This window comes from Belonocnema kinseyi, chromosome 1 (assembly GCF_010883055.1).
Source record: "Belonocnema kinseyi isolate 2016_QV_RU_SX_M_011 chromosome 1, B_treatae_v1, whole genome shotgun sequence".
NCBI classification, from domain to species: Eukaryota; Metazoa; Arthropoda; class Insecta; order Hymenoptera; family Cynipidae; genus Belonocnema; species Belonocnema kinseyi.
The window spans coordinates 173,868,551-173,890,995 of NC_046657.1; the positions used below are offsets into that span (position 1 = coordinate 173,868,551).

Below are 22,445 nucleotides of genomic sequence, written 5' to 3' on the forward strand. Positions count from 1 at the left end.
AAAATTATAATTGGGAAAGTAGAAATAGCAGTGACGTGAGTATAAAGAAGAAGAGGGGAAGAGGAAGGCTGGATAGTAATAAGGAGATGGATGGAGGAAAAGAAGGAAGAATTGGTTTTAATAGGAGGGGACTTAAATGCATGGACTGACGAACAAGGGGGAGGGTTATGAGATGAAGAAAAGGAAACATATATAAGGAACTCCGAACATAGAGAGACGGACAGGGAGAGGAGGGAGTGACTAGACATGATAGGAGAAACAGGATGGTTTATATGCAATGGCAATATGAAAGGAGATAAGGAAGGGGAGATCACATTCATAGGAAAAGGAGCAACAGTTATAGACTACATCTTGGCTTAAGAAAGAATGCGGCTTAAGAAAGAATGCGGATAGGGAGTATGAAGGTAGGGAATGAGGTAGGGTCCGAGCACTTCCCGGTCATAGCTACACTAAAAAAAAGGCGTCAGTAAGCGCGGCAGAAGGTTAGGTATGAAAAAGAGGAGGGAATAGACTCGTTAACTGAAAGGTTGAAAGCGTCCATTGAAAAGGTAAAAGGATGAGCTGGGTATTAATGAAGAAAGAGTAGGCGACAAGAGAGATTGGTGGGACGAGGAATGCTAAGAGAGCAAAGATAGAATAAAAAGTGTGTGAGCAAATGGAAAAAAGGGGAAATGGAGGAGTATAACAGGAGGAAAAAAGAACATGAGTAGATGCTGGAAAGAAAAGACAAAGGGGACAAGAAGAATATAAAGCAGAGATAGAAAAAGCGATCAAAGAAAGTAGGGTGTGGAATGTGATAAATAGGGATAGAGGGGAAAGGGAGGGCGTTAACGAAGAAATAGAAATGGAGGAATGGATGGATTATTTTAAGGGTCTATTAGCGGGAGAGCAAAATAAGATCAAAGGGGAAAAGTGTAGGATAGTCCAAGGGGAAAAGTGTAGGATGGTCCAAGGAGAAATGGAGGAAGGGAACGAGATAACAAGAGAAGAAGTGGAGGAGGCAATAAATAGGTTAAAAAAACCAGGCGACAGGAGATGATGGGCTGGAGAACGAATAGATGAAGTATGGAGGAGAAGGGATTAGGGATGGGATGTGGAAGATCTGTAGCAAGGTCTGGAAAAGGGAAGGATGGCCGGAAGAGTGGACGACGCAGCGTTTGACTCAGTGAACAGAAAAGTGCTGTGGCAAGCAATGAAAGAGAGGGGTGTAGAGGAAAAGTTGGTGGAGAGGATAAAGGAAATTTTTACTGAAACGAGGATTACGGTGAAAATAGGAAATAAAAAAGGGCAGGTTTTCTGGACAGGCCGAGGTCTAAGGCAAGGGTACCCGTTGAGTCCGTTACTATTCAATATCCTACTCACAGACTTAGAAGAGAAGCTAAAGAAGAAAGGGAAAGGAGGAGCGGTTTTGGGTAATAGCAAACTATACTCTCTAGCCTACGCGGACGATGTAGTTCTATTAGCAGATGATGAGAAGGGGATGAACTCAATGATGAGAATCTTTGAAGAGTATGTGGCAACAAAAGAGCTGACGGTGAACGTAAATAAGACAAAGGTGCTGTGCTACAGAAATAGAAAGAGCAAAATAAATTACTTTTGGAAGATGAACGGACAGAAAGTGGAAATTGTGGAGGAGTTCTGTAACCTAGGTTTTTGGTTTGAGGCAGAAGGGGGAAACGAACTGCAGGTGAGGAAAAGAATTGAATGTGCGAGTCAAATAATGGGTCAAGTATGAAGTATAGGAAAGAGAAGGTTCAAGAACGATTGAAGAATGAGGTTCTGGTTGTTTGATGCGTTGGTGTGGGCGGTGTTGTGTTATGGTGTGGAGATCTGGGGATGGAAGGAGCATAGGAGTAGTGTAATATTCGGAAAGGGGATATGGAGTGGCAGCTCATAGATTTAGAGCTATTAGTTAAACAACGAGAAGAGAGATAGACAAAGATTATCGATTCGAGGTACAATAGATGGTATATGATGGTCAAAGGGTTGACGGAACCAGAATATCTGCAAAAAATTAGAAAGAAAGAAGAATGGAGTAGGGTTGTACGTTTCAGAATGGGAGAAGGAGTGAGAGCATGAAGATATTGGATGGATGAAGAAGCGAATTTATGCAGAGTATATGGATACGAAATGGAGTCATGGGCACATGTATTAGAGAGATGTACAGGAGAGGAAGAGGGACAGTTGAGTATGAAAGATGGATCTTAGATGGTAGTGGACAGGGAGTGGTGTGGATGAAGAAATTGGAAGAAGTAAGGCAGAGCCAAACGGGTGATCCTGAAAAGGGACAGTAAAAAGCGAAATTTTTTTTTTCAATATCGTGGAAAATGCATTTTTTTATGGTAAGAGGAAACGGAAGCCCTGGAAGCTCGCTCATTTTAAGAATTAATGTCACTACTGTTACTATTGTTTATCCTGCGTAATGCGAAAGAGTAGAATATAAGTAGTAGTTAAGTTAGACTGAGGATGCAATTATAAATATATGTACAGGGAGTGGAGGACCTTAAACCCGTTAAAGGGAGAGATTAAATACATACAAACATAGTAAATTATATGCTATTATTTATTATATATATATATGTGTGTGTGTGTATGTATGTATGAATGTATAATTAATACAACATTTAATCATTTATATTTTACATTTATTCGGAAAGAAATCAGAAAGATTCGGAACGAACATAAACAGTGGGACGTAGCTGAAAATTTGGAAAGCATCGGAATAAGATAATGGGACACTGCAACACTTATTCGGAACGAAGTCAGAAGCGTTCAGAAAGAAGTAGATGTGGTGGGACAGTTCGGAGAAAGTTCGGAAACCTTCAGAAAGATAGGCGTTCGAAAAGAAATCGGAAGCAAAGTTCTCACACAATTCGGAAAAAATGGGAATAAAACGTTCTTTCCAAGCCTTTCCGTTTTTTCAGCTAGGGAAGCGCCAAGTTAAGGTTAGCGACGGTAGAACAGCTGTTACTACACTGCGTTTGACTCCCGCTCACACACGCACGGTTGCTTATACAGCGTTTGCTAATTAGTCCAGCTTAAATATTTTATAACTCTCGGATCCGCTGAGCTCTTTCCGTGTTTATCCCTGCATTACATGATTGTAGTTTTTTTTAATTTAAGGGGATTTAGTGGAGTTATAAAAAGGGATTCAGATTTCCGGTCGCATGTTTAAATATTTTTGTCTTATTGTTTGCATACCCCATCAAAATTTTATTCGATTTTTTTGGACCGAGCCGATTCTTCGATTAAATGTTTATATTTTGTTTAATAAACAAAGAAGGAAATAACTATAGCAGTCACGTCTAGTGTTAGGTGCGTGTGAATTTTCACTGCATGCTTATCGACCCTCGTCAAACCGCACGAGGCAGGCACCCCAGAGCGTTTTGAATTACCCATAACGAATGACCCTTTCGTTGTTATGAAATTTAGGCCGGTTAAAAGAAATGCATTTTTAAAGCATGTCTTGTTTCGATTTTAATTGCCCGAATTAGTTTATTCATGTAATTGGAAGTAAGTGAAAACAAAATCCTGAAAATTGGTTAATATTTGCATTAATAATGGAAATGTTAAAGTGCATACAAAAGTGTAGCTTTGCCGAAAAGTTGACACCTACTACCTCAATCTGAATTATAAGTAATCAAATAAAAACTACGGATTAAGCAGTCGCGGTATTCCAGGGATAAGCCTTACCAGATAAATTAGGAGTTTGCTAATAAAGATTGTGAGAAAAGTTACTAAATCAATTACTAAACGACTTCTGTCGGTAAAAAGTATCATTTTTATTTTGTGCACTTGAATTTCAGTTAATGAATATTGAAATAAGATTGATGTATTTTGAAACAGGAAAATCTATCCCTAAATGGCAGATTTTCAAACCTTTAATTTCGGAATATACAACTTCTCGAGTTACAAGTTCGAACCCACGTTTTGGCAAAATTTTATAATTGAAATGTAACATCGAATTCTGTTAATAACTCCACTTATTTGTATTGCAGTTAGACTTATAATGATAATTAATGAAAATTTAAATAACATTAACATGTCTTTCGGTACATTTGCCAGGTGAAAAAAGTATTTTAAATATGGTGAAATGATACAAATTTAATATAATGTAAAATTTCAGACAGGCCTGAGACACTAGTGTGGTCCGAAAATGCATTGGAAATTTTTTTCTCGAATTTGTATGGAAATTTCTTCGAATCCGCACAAAAACTAATGCATTTTTTTTGTTTGAAAAACAATTACATTTAGAGGTGGCGAAGCCCCATCAAGTTTAGCACGATATTTTAAAAATAATTTGTTATCGTTTTTAGCACTTTCCTCTTAAAAAAGAGATTGGAAGTCACGATTTTTTCAAAAAAATTTCATTTTTTCCAATTTTCAACTAGAATGTAGTAATAACTAATTATTTCAATAAAATAATTGTTTAAACAATTTATTATTTTTGTTAACAATAATTTTAATAATATTTAATTCAATTCAGCAAAAATAATTGTTTAAACAATGTATTATTTTTGTTAATAATATTGTCTGAATAATGCTCGAAATTGAGGTTTGATATGAAATTTTAAACTTTATATTCACTTTTCACTAAAAGTGAGTTAGTATTTAATTTAATTTAGTAAAAATAATTGTTTACACAAATTTTTATTGTTTATATCTATCTGCTGGTATATTAATACTAGATATTCGCGATTTTTTCCGACATTTTATCAATTTTCAGGTAAAGTCCCTACTAATAGAAATCTCAGAGTATTTTCAGGTGAAATAGCCTGGCCGGTTTGAGACTATTTTCAAACTCGATTTGAATGATTTAGTCTCTGAGATAGTCAGAAAGACTTGGGTTCTTTTCAAGGTCCTTTTAAGAGTGATGCGACCGGGCGAGCAGAGTTATTTACAGTAGTTGGCCGTCGCTAACCCGACTCTCCCTTTTTAAATTTCTCTTCAAATTATTAACACTTTTTTTAATTGATGAGTTTTCTCATTACACTTATTTATAATTTACGAGAATGGTGGTATTAATTCCAATTTTAAACATTAAAAAAAAGTTAGACATCTGAAATCATCGAAACCCGTAGATTTCGAATTATTATGTTTTAGGCTGTTAATTATGAAATTTAAAGAAATCTATTTCTAAATTTTAATCCGAAAGCTTAACAAAGGACCCTTGAGTGCCGGCTACTCTATTGATAAAGCCTCTCTACTTGTTATTTATGATCGAATTCTTATTTTTAATTTCAGATTCTCTGCTTGTTATTTATAATCGTATTTTTATTTCAATTTCGGGAATGACATTTTAAAGCCTTTAAAACATTTAAACGAACTACCTGGACCTTTCAATATATCTACCTGAGTGCTTGCGGAGAATTTCTCAGAGCTTTTCAGAGCCTTGAGAATATTTAGCACATAGTTTGAGATTTCTATCGGTAGGAGTAAAGCAATAATTAATTCAAGTTAAACAAAACAATTGTTGAAACAATTAATAGTTAGTTTTAATGATATTCTCTTTGCTTAATTGTGGAAAGATGCCTTTTTCGAAAATTTCAAAATATTTGTCTATTTTGCACTTGAAGTGAGTTGATAATTAACCCTGGTACCGTGTACTGGTGTGAATTTGCACCACAAGAAAATTTCAAGTTTCTGGCATTTGCTGTATTCACTTTTCCCAGGTATATTCCTACTACGACAAATATAAGGGATCCCTGCAGTATCCACTGCCATTTAGTACGCGTCAGCTGTAACTTCTCTGCGGAAATAGTAAGTTGGTTCGTAGTGAGTTGGTGCGAATTCGCACTAGTATACGGTTTGTGTGTGCAGCATCGTTGCCGACATTGGACCATAAAAGTTGTGGATTTTGGCTTTGTCGAATTCGGATGCATAGAATGTGCGATGATCATCATGCAGCTAACGATATTCAATGCGAGCGTTTTGTCGAAAATTAATTGTGAACAATTTTTATGTATTTTTTAACTACTTCACAGATTTTTTCATCAATTTAAATTGCAGCAGCGTATTCTACGGGAAATTTTACCATAAAATCATACACCAATCTATATGTTCCGAACATTTTTTAAATTTATAAATTAGCTGAGGTATACGGTGAGAGGGTTAATTACGTTCAGCAAGAAAGATTTCTCAAACAATTTATTATTGATAAAAAGAGATATTTCGGGTTTCACTCGTGTAAAGAACTACGAATTCTTTGCCGACGTTTCGTGAACATTGCAGTCCACATCTTCAGGGCTGACCTGAAACTGAGGTATCAGGTCATGATGTTCTCAGGTATACTTTCTACGATGCCTGTGATTGGCCAGAGCGCCCCACCGTGGGGACTGGTCGAATTTGATTGGCCAGTCAAGTCTTTTTTAAAAAATCCGGGAGAACGGAAAGCCAAATCGGATTGGTATTATATCCATTGACCCTATTGATGTTATTAGGGTATTTTAAGATTTCAATTGCTTCTCTATGTTTTCTTGGAAATTTGTTGTGTGTTTTTGCAATGACTGTTGTTTCATCAAATAAAATGTTATGTCCTGTTTCGATATGATGTTCAGCTAGTGCTGATTGCGTGAAATGTTTTAGCCTGACTTTACTTTCATATTCCTTCATACGTTGGCTCACCGATCTCCTGGTTTCTCCAATATAGACTTTTCCACAAGAACAAGGGATTTTATATACTCCTGGATTACTGAAATGTGCCTTTTTATCTGTAGGGTAATTTAGTAGTTGTCCAATTTTCGCAGGTGGTTTACATATGGTTTGGATGTTGTGTTTGTTGAGAATTCTTCCTATATGTTCTGTGACACATTGGATGTAGGGTAGATTGTAGACTTGATCTTGAATCAAGTTCGACCAGTCACCACGGTGGGGAGCTCTAGCCAATAACAGGCATCGTAAAAAGTATACCTAAGAACATCATGAGCTAATACCTCAGTTTCAGGTCAGCCCTGAAGATGTTAACTACAATGTTCACGAAACGTCGGCAAATAATTCGTAGTTTTTTACACGAGTGAAACCCGAAATATCTCTTTTTATCAAAATGAATCATCGTGAAAGCATAAAATCTATTATCAATTTATTATCGTATAAATATCTTCATTTAAATTAATGCAAGACAGTTGCGTTTATTTCTGAAATTGTTTACTTTATTTCCACTTTTCACGTAGTGAGGTAATAATTAATCCAAGTTCACAAAATTAGTTGTTTAAACAATTTGTTATTTTTCATAACTATATTCTCCTCGATGAATGCTAGAAACTTACAATAATTATTAACTTCCTAAGTAAGCAGTTGACAAAAATGTTTAAAATGCAGAAAAACCCGCAACTATCTAGCATTTACCTAAGGAAAGATAATTATTAACACAATAAATTGTGTAAACGCTTATTATAGGTTTGTTCATTTCTGCGTCTTTTTTTATTATGGGAAATACTAGCTGAATTTCATAAATCTTGCCACACCTCTAAATATAATTTTTTCAAAACAAACGAAAATGGATTAATTTATGTGTGGATTCAAAGAAATTGGCGGGCGACATACATAAAAATTGAGGGGGAAATTCCAATGCATTTCTGGACCATCGTAGTATCTCAGGTCTGTCTGAAATTGTACATTTTAGTGTATAATTTTACGATATTTAAATTAGTTGTTTTAACTTGGAAATAAAAGAAAATACAGGTTAATATTATTTAAATGTTAATTAATTATCATTGAAGACTTCACAGAAATACAAGTAAGTGAAATTATGACTAGAATTCGATGTTACATTTCAATGTTAATATTTTTCCAAAACTTGGATTCGAACTTGTAAACTCGCGAAGTGATATATATCGAACTCAAAGGTTTGAAAATCTGCGAATCGGGGATACAGTTTCCTGTTTCAAAAACAGAAATTATTATAATTTTCTCCGTTTATATACTGACACAATATTTATCACTCATATTTTTAACTACATCTATTTTTTGATTACATATAGGGGAGCGGTGGGTAATGTTGCGTCTATTAAAGTAGTTAATTATCAATTTTCAAAAAAAGTGTGCAACTTGAACGTTATATATTATGTTTTTTTAATCCGGAAGAATGCTACTGTACTTTTTCACTACTTTGGGCCACTTTAAAAATACACACATAACACCCAAAAATAACTTTCCGTAATAAGAATTGAGTTATTAGCTTTATTTAGCAAACTTTTTCACTATACAAAACAGTACACATCAAAAAATACAGTACAGTAAATACCTCTCGCTATAAATCAATTTCTGTAAATGAGGGTGCGGCACATTACCCACCGTTCCCCTATACATTTTAAACTTATTTTATTACACCATTAAGCCATTTCCCTTTCGGGGTAGGCGTGACTCACTCGGCAGGGGAAAGGAGTAGTGTGTGGATGGGATAATATTCATTATATGGAATTCAAGTGCACAAAATATAAATCATACTTTTTATCGGCCGAAGTTGTTTAGTAATTGATTTAGGAAGCTTTTCTCGCTATCTTTACTAGAAAACTGCTAGTTTATTTACTAGGCTTATTATTCGAATTGTTGCGACTTCTTAATCAGTAGTTTTTGATTACTTATAATTCAGATTGAGGAAGTAAGTGTCGAGTTTTCGGCAAAGGTACGGGGTAGGCGTGACTCACTCGGTAGGGAAAAGGAGTAGTGTGTGGAAGGGATAGAGAATTTTCAGATTGATCCAGAATTCTTATGTTATTTAAGTAAATAACACGTTCGTTCCGCAACACTGCTCCGACCCAGGTTGCTGATCAATCTCTCTAGCAATCACCCCAAGCAAAGAACCTCACGAAGTCGTTATGTAAGGGTCCCCACTTGGGTCCATTAGTGGCCAAGGTCTTTTGTTTCAGGCGTGATTCACTCTACTGACACTCTTTTGATCAACTATTTCTCACTATGCTTTTCTGTCCTGATTTACTTCTCTAGCTTCCTTCACGTCCATGCATTTTTTATGCAAGCCCTCGCGTTTCACTGGCTTCTTATATCTCTTCTAAGTAGAGTCTCGTTCACAAATACTAACCATTCTTTCTGCGGCCTGCCTCTGGGCGCGCAGCCATTTACTTTACATTGATACACTTGTTTCGTTAGTCGTTCATTTGGCATTCTCTCAACATGTCCGAAACATCTTAACCGATTTGTTTCCCATGTGTCTACTAGCGTCTCTTCTGCACCACATTCTTGTAGAATTATCTCGTTACTTACTTTGTCCATCAGGGTTTTCCCGCATATTATGCGCATGAATCTCATGTCAATTGCGTTAATTTTACTCTTATATTTTTCTTGATAAGTCCATGTCTCGCTACCGCATAGTACAGTCGGTAGAAATATAGAATTATGTATTGCCATTTTAGCTTTATTTGATATATTTTTACTTCTGATAAGGGGACCTGCTCTACCAATAACCTTCTTACCTTCGTTTATGCGGCTGTCTAATTCCTCATCTACCTTCCCGTCCCTAGTAAATAAGCTACCAAGCTATACAAACTTATCAACTTGTTCAATTCTCTCATCATTTAATAAAATATTGCATAGTATTTTCTCACTCTTTCCTTCGAACACCATAGTTTTTGTTATATTTTCGTTAACTTTGAGGCCCATGCTCTTCATGATTGCATCTAGTTTATTCAGCAATCCTTGTAAGTCTTCGATAGACTCTGCCATAACAACCTTATCATCTGCGAACGGTAACCCACGTACCCTTACTGTTTCGAGATCCACATCCTCTTCGTCGAAGAGAGTCATTCTTAAATACTTGTCCATAAATAATATAATTAACCATGAAGCCATAACGCATCCTTGTCTAACTCCTTGAATAATATCGAAACAGTCACTCAGTTTCCCATTTAATCTTACACTCGCTTTGCTACCTATATATATTGTTTTTATAGTTTGTAGGAGCCATCCATTGACTCCATACTCTTTCAGGACTTCCCAAAGTTTACTTCTATGTACCTTGTCAAAAGCTTTTTCTAGGTCAACAAATGCACAGAAAACTTTTTTTCCTACTCTTAAACTTTTTTCTGTTATTTGCCTTAAGCTAAATATTTGATCCGTACATGACCTTCCTGGCATAAACTAACTTTGGACTTCCCAAATCTTTGCTTCTGTTATTTTCATTACCCTACGAATAAGTGTTTTTGAATATACTTTACTTACGGTGCTTAATAAGCTAATCCCTCTGTAATTATTGCTGTCGCTATTCTCTCCCTTTCTCTTATATATTGGTACGATAATCGCTTTTTTCCAATCGTCTGGGACGTCTCCCGTCTTACCGTCTCCCGTCTTACCGTTTTTCAAGTTCTTAATTATATCCCGAACCTCAGTGACATAGACTTTCTCAGTTGAGTTTTCCATCGCATCGTGTTCAACATCGCAATTGTGGTGTCCTATAGCTTCATCTCCGAATTGTCTCCTAAAATAATCTCTGAAAGCCTCTAGTATTCCGTCTGCATCATATACCATTTCCCGCCTACTATTTCTCATGTTAACAAATTCGGTACTTTTGTTTCCTTTCATTTTTTTATAAAGTCATTTTATGCCTAAACCAAGTTTTGTAGTAAACAGACCCCTTTCTAAGCATAGACCAACTAATTTATCTCCGTTATAGTTTGTTCTTGGATCCCCAAAATTACCTAATACTCTTTCTTTATCCTGATTTTGGATGCTGCCCCAACCGTTCATGTCTCCTAGTAGAATTATTCTTTCCCCATGTTCGCAAATATTTATTGTGTCATTTAAAGTGTCCCAGATTGCGTCTTTTACTTCTCTAGGATCACTATCAACTGGCGCGTAGCATGCTATGATAAATAGTCTTCTGATTCCTACTTTCAATCTAGCCCACAGCAGTCTGGGAGATACGAAACCATGATCTCCGAGATGCTGCTTTGCTCTTTCATTCAAAATCAGACTTACTCCTTGTTTACCATGTGGTCTACAGTCTACTCCTGACCATATTTCAAATCCGCCTTTCAACACGCCGTTTTTTATGTCTTTAGTTTGTTGGAAATATTAACCGATTATTATGAATCTTTTTTCCAATTTATTTAAAATTATATGAATAAACTAATTCTCCTATTTAAAATTAAATAAAGCCATGCTTTCGTAATTTCCCTACTCTACTTTCGAAAGTTACTTCCGAATATAGCATACTGGAATGGGACTTCCGCCTTCTTAAAGCCAAATGCCTAGAGTGATACCACTTCTTAGAATTCCTTGTGGATTATATAAGTGGCCGTCCGCGAAGAAAGGGACTTGACGCGCGGTAGCTTCATTTTACAGGAAAAGCGATTAAAGAGGTGATTCAACACAGGAACTTTGTAAGAGGGCCTCACCTTGCAGTTCAATAATAATTCAAATTTTTCAGATATAGAAATAAAATTTTTCATTATTAAAGCCATGTGGCAAAAGGGTCACATGACCTCTGCTTTGTTCCGGAGGAAATTTTGAAAAAACAAAATTTCGAATAAAATACAAGAAGAAGTTAGATCGTTACTTTTCTATCCCAACTTACGTCCACACGGAAGGAGATATCGTGTTGAAAATTTTGCACGCTAAATAGAGGGCACGAAGGAATATGTCTCTGATCCTAACTAATTAATATTATGAAAAAAGTTTTTTTTTGTAAGAGAAATACCGACCGTGCTGTGGAACACTGCAAAGAATTTTCAATATTGTCAATGGGCTAACTATAAGGTTATTAAAAAAAGTGGGACAAAACAACCAAAATTGATCACAAATAATATACACAAATAATCCAACAACTAATGTTTGTACTTTTGATTCAAATAAACAAATTTATATCATTAAATAGCACGTGTCTGACATACACATCAGCTATTTCATAGCAGCACTAGCGCAGCAAGTAGACAATTTCGAACTTCTACGGGTCTGTGGGTAAAACAGATTGCGTGATTACCGACAAAGTTAGAAGTCAAACTTCTGCTGTGAAGACTAAATGTGTCCGTCGATAATCATTATTTTCATAAATGTACTTTTTTCTTCCACCAACTCTTTGCAAGGCTACAAACGGTCCTTTAATATTTATTAAAATTTCCGCGTCATTCAAACTTTTATTTTTCGATATAAATGAAAAAATATTGATCTTAGGACTGACTTGGTCAGCTGTTATACAGCATTAGGTCTCTTTCTTCACGGACGGCATAAAGAAAGCAATGTGTCTGGTGCAAATAAGAAGGAAAAATTTTCAATTTATGATATCCAAATGCACAAATCCAAACTTTTCTTTTGGTTCTACTTAAATTTCATTTTTCCTGTGCTTCAAACTGTACGAATTCATTATAAATTTCTATTTTTATTGTAAGATACATTGGATGAAGTAAAACAACCTCGTTATTTCAGTACCACATTTGGCATCTTGGAAGTCATGCATTTATTATTAACTGAGTTTTTTGTCACACTTCGGAGTCTCTCTTCGTTGTTGTACGGTAAAGGGAAACATCACAGTACACCCGAATCTTGGTTTGGCCACAGTTTTAGGGGTTGCCTGGAAGTAGCCTTGATGCCAAATCAGGGAAATCGAAACGTAAACAGACAGGACCGCCTGAAACGCTTCTAATTGGAATGTATAATATTGCGCAATATACTAGACTGAGTACTCGCGCACTGCGGCGTTGATTAAAATTCCATTTTATACTGTAAGATTGACGTCCGCTAAAAAACACCTTGCGTTTTTAACCTACATCTTTTAGAGTTTAACTCAATTATTTTCCTGGGCATTCGTCATAATAGACACAATACTTATTTAAACATTTGCCGCGCTTCAATTACGACACTAGTTTCGAAAATACGTACTATAGAATAGTAACGAGTCTGGCCATAGTGCGAACGCCACCGGCTCGATGAGCGAACCGCTGGTGGGACAGTCCTCTTCGGAACGTCACACAGTGGTAGGAAATGCACTTTTTTCGTTCAAAAATGTCCAGAGCCTTGAATTTTGGTCCGATTTTTAGTTTTTTTTTTTAAATTTAAATTTCAATAAATTCTGAAGAGCTTGAAGCTCTGAACTTTTGTCTCTTCTACTTGTTTATTAATAATTTTTTCACTCAAAGTATGGAAGTACTGAAATTTTTTACATAACTTTTTACGCTTTAATAAATGATTAGGTAAACTTTATATTGTAATAAATGAATTTTCAGGGACTCATAGAATGCAAATAATTTGCTCATTAGTCAATTTATTTGTTATAAGCAAATTTTATGAACAAATTAACAAATGGTCTTATTATCGGTAAAAAAAATTTTTTGTTTACTAAAAGTGCATCAATTTAATGTAGGAAAGATATATAATTACAAGAATAATTTAAAAATTTATAATAACCATTGTTATAAGCAATTCTTACGGCAAAATACTAAAATTTCAGATTTTTTCAAATTATAATTTCCTTCAATCGCCAGAACGACTTCAGGTATTTCTTAAAATAATAAATATTTAATATTTGATAAAATGTAACAACTTAAATTTTTATAAACAAATTAGATTAAAAAATTCAAAATTTTGGCTCTTTCTAAGGTTTTATCAAATTTTAGTTTTCTTTAAACGCTATTACGGCTACTGCAATTCCTGAAAAATGTATCTTTTATGATACTTAGTAAAATATAACTTAAATCTTTATAAACAATTTAGATAAAAAATTCCAAATTTTGTCAATTTCACGTAGAAAAAAATCTGGTTCCTTTAAATGAATAATTTAGAAATAGAATTCTTTTCCGTAGCCATGGTATTTAGAGTTATCTTTTGTTTTAATAACTATCACATGATGTGGATTCACTTGATGCATTAAAAGTTCTCAAAAAGACCCTAAGAAGCTTTGGCGTTAATAGAGGAAGCTGATTTGCCTAAAAGTCAGTATCACATGATCAATATGCAGGCAAAAAAGAGAAATGCTGACATTTACCCAGTATACAACAATTTGGCAAAAGCTAAACAAGAATGTTATCCAGATTCGATTAAGGTAACGGAAAAGGGCCAAAGTACGTACAAGCCATATTACAGTGTCTAACTAGCACTATACCACGTATATGCATTCTCCCACACACAAGCATAACTCGTTGAGCGACAAGTTGCGACATGTCGATTTTCGAAAGGTAACAGACGGGGCGGGCGCCGGGTCCGACGTATGTAGCCTACAGAGGCAATATCAGCTTTTGGTATTTTGATTTTCTTTTCATAAAACAGTATAATCGCGTTTTAAGGGGGACTAGGTAAATTAAAGGTCTCAGTGTTAATGCAAATTCAGAAGAGAAAAGTGCAGGTTATGTTGTTATATTCTTTCCAATCTTGGGATATTTTCTCTGCAAAATATTTATGTTTTAGAGGGTTACTAAATAACTTCCATTTTAATTGTAGGTCTCTGCCGCTGTCTTCACATTTTGAACTATATGAATAGAAATTTTAGGAATGTTAAGTTCCTGCCACTTGCGGCAGTATATGTTTGTAAATGCCAAACTAGAAGTCTAACTTTTATTTCGGAATATATAATTTTTTTCTCAAAAGTATCAAATTTTTTAAATTTGTTTTGCTAAGATAATGTATATCTTCTTTTACAGTATTTAAAGTTCAGAAGACAAACTTTCAATTGGTTTAAATTACAATTTTAAAATAGCCATTATTAACATTTTAATTTGAAAGATGACACTTTGAAGAATACCAGATTTAAAAAATCGAAAACGGCTATTGCTGAAAAGTTGTTAAGCTTTATTACAAATAAAATCATTCTCCATGTTAAAACTAATGGAAAAGGTATCATGCGGGGGGGGGGGGGGGGGGGGGGGGGGCTCAGAAGTTGGTGAAAAATGTATCACGTATTTTATGAATTGCCCCCTACGTACCCCACTTTGTCGGGGTTCAAAATGTTTGACCTCTTCCGCCCTCATTTTACATAATTTTTGCCGACAGATTTTTTCTTGTGAATTTAGCGGTTACACAAAAATTACGTGAAACTAAGTAGGGTAAGAGATAAAATATCTAAGCTTTATCAGCGACGTGTCCAGGGTAGCCTAGAGTTTTTAGGGTCGCTGATTCCGAATCCGAGGTTCGTTAACCTCTATCACATCAGGTTCAAGGTCATTTGAAGGTGAAATTGATGAAAAAAAAACCTCTTCAAGATACGGGGCTTGTTTAACCGCTTAATGTTAATCAGAGTTTATTTCTAGGTCAACTCAATACTACTTCAGGGCTTAACTAAAAAAATTTCGCGTAATGAATTTTGCCCACCGTCACCACGTACAGGTACCCTGGTTGCAACCACACGTTACGTGCACGTTTAAAGTTAACGCTAATTTCTAATTGAGTGATTGAAAGTTATCAGATAACAAGCTTAAGGTGTTTGATTGTGAGTCTGAAATGTGTAAAGTGATTGGCTTGTTAGCTGAAGATATTAACAGTTATTGGATGGCGAGCTAAAGATACTAAAAATTGTCTTTTTAAGCTAAAGATGTTGAATATTACAGAGTTTTGAGTTCGAAGTATTTAAGCTGAAACAATCCTGAATTCAGATTCTACAATTCTAAAACCTTAATTTCGAGCCGTTGAAATAATCTACTACTGACCCTAAAATCACCTCTCTCAAACATATTAATGTTAAACGGATCCCTTATTAGAATTCAGCAAACTCAAAAAACAATATATGCAGCAGCTGGTATAGGCTGCGTACCCTTTTCTTAGTCTAACCTTGAAATAATCTACAACTTTCAGATTACATCTGGTTGACCACGAGACGTTAAATCGACTTTTAACTACTGGTTACTGACTACTGGTTGAAATTCAATACTAAACCATTTTTTAGTCTAATATTGAGATGTTCTTTAGATAACCTTCGAACGACCTCTAGATGACCTTAGGGGATGAAAAGATCCCCTGATTTGGATTCAACTACCCCAAAACCCTATATATGAAGTGATTAAAATTCATTATGCGGTATTTTTTCATCTTAGCCCCGAAGTAATATTCAGTTGACCTTGAAATGGCCTCTAATTAACATAAAGCGGTTAAACCAACCCCGGATTCGAATTCAGAAACCCCAAAAACCTATGTATCTATTTATCTGAATTTTTTCATCTTTTTTCAATTGGATCTTTAAATTACCTTGAACCTGATGTGATGGATGTGAATGGACCTCGAATTTAGAATCAGCGACCCAAAAACTTTAAGATACTCTGGTAATGTCTACTGTATTTTATTAAGCATATACAAGTTTGACAACGCCGAATCTTTCCAAAAATTCTGTTAGCAAGTGATGGCCTGTTCAGTATTTGAGGGGGTGGCGGGGAGAAAGTACGGGGGTGAGAGAAGTCCATTTAGGATGAAATCAACTTATTGTAAGTAGATACTAAAACATTGGTTGACAAACATTTTTCCCCTAAAAATAAATTAGGCCAAACCCCGCCCAAATCGACACTCCTACTTTTCAACCAAACAGTTGAATTTAAAAACTAAAAATTACCAATCAATTGAATTTATTACCAAATTATAAAATTTTCAAGCCAAAAATTCGTATTTTTAACGCAACAATATACATCTTTAACTAAGAGAGAATAAATTTTCAAGAAAGCATTTAAATTTTGATCTAAATACCTAAATTTGTTATTATATAGTTGAATTTTCGACAAACAAGATTTTTCTGACAAAAATTACGAATGCTCCAAGAATTACTCAAATTTGTGAATTTTGAACGAATAATGTAATAGCTAATATTTTAACTTGAAAATAATTTTACTAAAAATAAAAACAGTTCAATTTTCAAGCGAGAAGATTAATTTTCTACCAAAAAAGACGAACCACATAATTGAATCTTAAACTGCCATATTATATATATATATAATTGCTGTCATCATGCTTTTACCATGATGATGACATGTAGAAGAATAACTTTATCCTGAATATGTTCGTATTGGGGCTCATAGTTCCATGGAAATTCGGTTTTGGTGTTGATGGTTGGCCGGGCCATCATATTTGTGTGTGCGTGTTTAACAAAGAACCTTAAGGCTCTCATTTTTCACACTCATTTGGAAGCACCAAAAACTGAATGTTGAGTACAAAGCCGATACAATAACGTTCAGAAATTAAAAGTGTCGTTAAACTTATTAATTTTTGCTGCACTGGAAATAAAATCCAAAAATTTAACTGGCAGAAAATGCGATACTCCAACCTTTTAAAATTTAGTGTACAACAACTACATGCTCTATCTTTTAGTAGCAAAAAAAACTTTCATTTCAATGACTATTTTTCAATTAAATGCGAGGACATTTGTTTCTAACGTTGAATATACTTTTAAGTAATTAAGGAAAACTTTTGACAGTAATCAATGTGACCGATGTGACCCATAAGTACACTAAATAAATGGTCCATATCAAAGGTCTATTTAATGGTTTAACTGCAAATATTTTTTATAGAACATTAAAAAACTAAGCTGATCATACATTTTTAAAACATTTTTTTCACTTTTAAGATTTAATAAATAAATTTGAGGATATAATATTCGCAAAAACTTTATTATCAGCGATTACCATTGCTCGATTATTTCACCCTCATAACAAGATGTATTATCTTTTAAGTGTTCCTCTACACTTTGTTGTAGTCTCTTGTCGTATTTAAAGACAAGAACAAGTGTACACACGCAAATTAGTGTCCCACATCGCCGGACATTGACGTTGACTTTCCACCAAAAATTAAATAAACTTGAAAGTCAAGTTAAATAGTTTTAATAATATTCCGCACTGCGAATTATTCGAACTATGTTTTTATTGCTTCTACTAGTAACAAAATGGAATTAAAACTAGGATTTTTGTCGGAGCGTTTACTATACGCTTTTCTAGACGATAACGCGAAACTTTGCTCGCGATTTGTTGTCGCAACGTCCAAGAACTCTGAGCGACTGATTAATATGCACATAGAGAAAACGATGTGGTTGGGAGAGCTTGAATCCACTTTGCTTTCTTTCTTGAAGCGTCGCGAACGTTATTACAAAGACTAGGACGTTAAATATGCGTTTGGCTTTCTGATAATGTTCTTAAGAATCTCAGCTTTCGGCAGCGACCGTCGTTTCTAATGATGGTTTGGCTTCTTCCAAAAGCTTCAGCTCGATCCTGGCTTCGTCAATTTTCGATATTTTCGTATTTTCCTTCTCTTCGTTTTTTTCTTCGTTTTCAATGGCTTTCACTATTAAATCCGGCGTTTGTTCTTTTTGCCGCTTCTCAATCTCAGCCTTAAAGTTCTCGATGTCTTGTTGACTGATTTGCACGAAAAGGATACCATTAATAACGTTGAGCATATCTAACACCGAACCCATACTAGGTGGCTGAATTTGAATGGGTGGAAGGCTTACGCCTGATTTCCCAGTGTAAATTTCATTCATCTTTTTCTGTAAAACCACTGCCTGCTGCGTCAAATGTCTCAAACAATCGCTACTTTCCTTGGTTTTCTCATGTTCTTCCCCTAGCTGTTGTTTGTAAATTGCGTATGTTTCTTTTTCATTGTTGAGAGCCGCGCGAAAATCTCCCATACAGGATTGTGTACGAGCTACCAGATGATAAGACACAGCTACTTTCAGTGAACGAGGTCCATGGTAACGTAGATTTAGAGCAAGTGCGTGCTCTAAAAATCGCAGTGAAAGCTCATACTCTCCAACCGCGTGCAGAATCAAGGAGATGTTGCTCTAAACAAACAGAAAGTTTTTTTTTTAATTTCTTGTAAATTTATTTTACAGCTAAAACAAAAATAAAAAAGCTTGGGCAAGACCAGAGCCGTAACCAAATTATTTACTTAGAATTACGTCAGTACACAGTGGGCCCTGAGAGCCTGTTCCATGACCAAAAGTCTGCTTTTAAAACTTTCAAATTTGTAGAAAATAGTCAGGCCATTGCATTTAGTGATAATTGGGTTATCTTTTTCGTTCATATATTTGATACAGTTATGGATCCGTTATTTATTTTTAAATCATTAACTTTTCCTTCTCAACCTTAGACAAACAGAGGTTGAAAAAAGTGTCAAATGGAGAACAAAATGTTGATTAAAGTTCTGCAGCGTTAATGTTAGCAAATAATGATTAAATTTGTGAAATACTTTCTTTCATTTGAGAATAACGCGGAGTTTCGATACTTATCAACAATTTTAAAATATCATTGTTTGCGCGAATTCCAAATCTGAACTCATAATCTCAACAAGAAAAAAATGGCGAATGAGTATTTCACAAAATCTAGGAGTTTTCGAGGCGTTGATTCCAAATATGGAGGCAATATTTAAAATATATTGCAGGTCCAATATGGAGGACGAAAGTGTTAAAAATACTTTAAGAGAATTTTGTACATAAAACGAAGTACTGCTATCCGCAGTTATAATGTAATAATACCAGTTAGCAGGGCCTACCGCGAGAAAATTGCAGTGAGATTCTACATGATGTATTTCATTTTTTTAATTTACAAAACTTAATATTTATTTGTTTATAATGTATTTGTTCATTTTAATTTTTAATAATAAACACTTATGTATTCGGGGTGTTTTTGGTGGCAGTTCCCCATGGCCTCTCACGTTAAACTCTTTCATAAGTATCCGATAATTCTGTACAGGAAGTGGTACTTTCTTGACAAAGAAAAGTCCTTTCCATTTTTTTCAACATAGTTTCTTCATTTATCTTCTCGTTGGTCCTAGTTTCACATTTATTACTTTTTTGAACTTTTTCCTCAAAATAATTCAAAGAAGATTTTGCCAGATGTTCGCCATAAAAGAAAAAGATCTCACTACCTTTCTGAAAAAATGGTACAACAGGCTGCGCAAATAGAACCAAAATTAGTCGGTCGCCATGGCCTTCTTCCGGGGAACAAAGTATAGTATTATTATACGTTAGCTGCTGATTCAGAATAAGCGCTCTCGGAAACCATTAGATGTGACGTTTCAAGTAAGTACAATAGTGTTTTGTAATACTTGTCCGTCATCTTGGATCCGCCAGTTTTTAAATTACGACTTCAGATTCGGAATCAACCTTAGAAAACCCCTAGATACCACGCTTCCAGTAGGCCCAACAATTTTTGAAATACTCATTTGCTTTATAAGAACTGACATTTTGTTTTTTGAAATTACGACTTCAGATTCAGAATCAGCATCCTGGAAATCCCTGTAGATACTATGTTTTATCTAGATTCAAAATTTTTTTAAAAATACTTTTCTGCCATTTTGTTCTTTGCAATTGTAACTTTAGATTCAGACTAAACGCCCTTGAAAACCTGATATCAGTATCTTTGGAATGAATTATAGTACATTTTAATGTGTGCTTTTCGATTTTTGTCCACGGGATCGAATTTCCTGGCCTACTGTGCGTTGGCTGAAATACAAAATTTCCAGAAACGTCACGTGGAAACGATTATTGTATTACTTAGTCACAGGAAAAACGCAAGTGTGAATAAGGGAAAATGGTGTCGCATGACGTTTGCAAAATTCTCGTAGAAACTATTTTAAAAAATCTTAATCGACACCAGAGCTATATATAAATATAATTTAAGACCTGAAAGTAACTATTCAAATACACATAATAGCTACTTAAGTAGAGTTACCAGAAGCGCTGATTTGTCAGCAACAGTGCTGATTTTTTACTCTTGGCATTAATGTAATGATTTTTCATGAAATGTGTTGATTTTTACCACAAAACTTAAGAAATATACTTTAAATACGTTTACATTTACTTTACGTTTACTTTATTAGATTATAGAAATCCATTTTGGATTTGTAATTCGTAAAACATTTAAAAGTGACAACATATAATTTAAAATGAGACTTACGTCGAGTAAAGCAACTTCTGGATGATCTTCGCCACAAACCAGGAGTGCAAGATATCGTGCTCGGTACAATAATCTTAGAGAGGCTGAAACGTGGCCGTTGGCAAATGAATACAAAGCCAAGTGTATCTGTGAAAAAGTCATTAATTATTTATAATCTTATATATGACTAATAAATGAAAAATGGTAGACAGGCATCAATTACTTTTTGTGGTTTGCACCAAAATTTTTGAGAAAGAAATTTATTAAAGGGCACAGTCTGAAATAGAGGATCCCCTCAAGAGCAACAAAATTTCCATGCGCTCGGTCTTGTTTTCAAGATTCACATATAAGCAATACAACATTGCACCCTTACGAAACTGTGCTACAGGGATGACTACAGGATAACTACAGCCGGATACTACATAATTACATTCGTATACTACTGGTTTACTACAGGCATACCTGTAGTAGACTACACGTATACTACTGGCTTACACTGTAGTAATTCAGTAGTAAATTCGTCATGAATTTAAACGTCTCGCGGTGTCGGAGTACAGTCCAGTAGTACACGATTTCATTTTGCGTCGGACAGTGGCAGATGCAGAAAACGCTGACTACGTCCAACATGAAATAGATGGCAGCACGTAGTGCACTGAAGTAATGCCATTAGATTTACATTTCACTCACATTGATGGCTCGCCAGTAAAAAATTTTCTACTGATTTTAGAGATTCGGTTTAAAGTAATGACCGCTGCTTTCGGATCATTTTTCAAATGATCGTCACACCAACTTTCCTCTCGCACGGACACTTATTCGTGCTTTTTCGAATTATTTTCTTCGTGTCCTGTTTTTCAATACTATAACTTCGTATTGTTATTTTCAAAGTAAAACAAATGAATCTGGGTTCCCATCAAAGATCACATATTATTTTTTTCCTAGATCCAAAAATTTCATTCACAATGTTCACTAGATACTAAATATATTTCAAAACTATTCTTGCCGAATTTTTCGATTAGCCCACAATTTAAAAAATTAGAGCATTTTCAAAATTTTTTTTTCAAATTATAGACATTTTTGTCAAAGTTTCTTATAGATGGATAAGACTCTTGCAAATTATCCAAAAATTTTTTTTTGATTTTTATGAAAATTGGAAAAGTTACATACTTTTCAAAAATTAAAAAATTTTTTAAAAATAGAAAAAATAATTTTTTTCATAGATACAAAAATTTCATTCAAAATTTTCACTAGATACCAAATATATGTCAAAATTTTTCTGGTAATGTAATCGTCCAAATTTTCGATCGCTGGAATTTTATCTTTAAGTTTCGGCACTCAAAGAATCCGAAAATAATAAAATTGTATCGGTCTCTGGGTCTGTATGTCTGTCTGTATGATTACCTGAATTTTGTAGCCACGCTAACTTTTGAAGGATTTGTCCAATCAAGTCAGCCTTCGATACACTTCTTAAGGTTCCCAAAATGAGGGTTATAGTCCGGGAGCTGGGTATGTTCCCGTATGCATTCAAGAGGCAAAAGGTAAAAACTAGTTAATCTTATGTACTTTGACCCGCTGAATCCAATGGTACCGGTTAATTTTACGAGAAGTGGATAGGTTTTGTTTAAAACGCAATTGTTTAAACAAATAGGAAAAAATGGTTTTTCT

The 22,445-nt window shown here is 34.7% G+C and overlaps 1 protein-coding gene across 1 annotated transcript in view; it reads right to left on the bottom strand.

Moving 5' to 3' along the window:
- Nucleotides 1-17,506: 17,506 nt before the first annotated feature.
- The window catches only part of LOC117175862 (clustered mitochondria protein homolog), a 224,905-nt gene continuing 219,966 nt past the window's right edge, over nucleotides 17,507-22,445 (bottom strand). The window contains exons 17-18 of the mRNA XM_033365667.1: nucleotides 20,805-20,930; nucleotides 17,507-18,688 (exon numbers count right to left, since the gene is read on the bottom strand). Of these exons, the coding sequence (XP_033221558.1) occupies nucleotides 18,053-18,688; nucleotides 20,805-20,930 (762 nt within the window). The 3' untranslated portion in view covers nucleotides 17,507-18,052. The remainder of the gene's footprint in view (nucleotides 18,689-20,804; nucleotides 20,931-22,445) is intronic.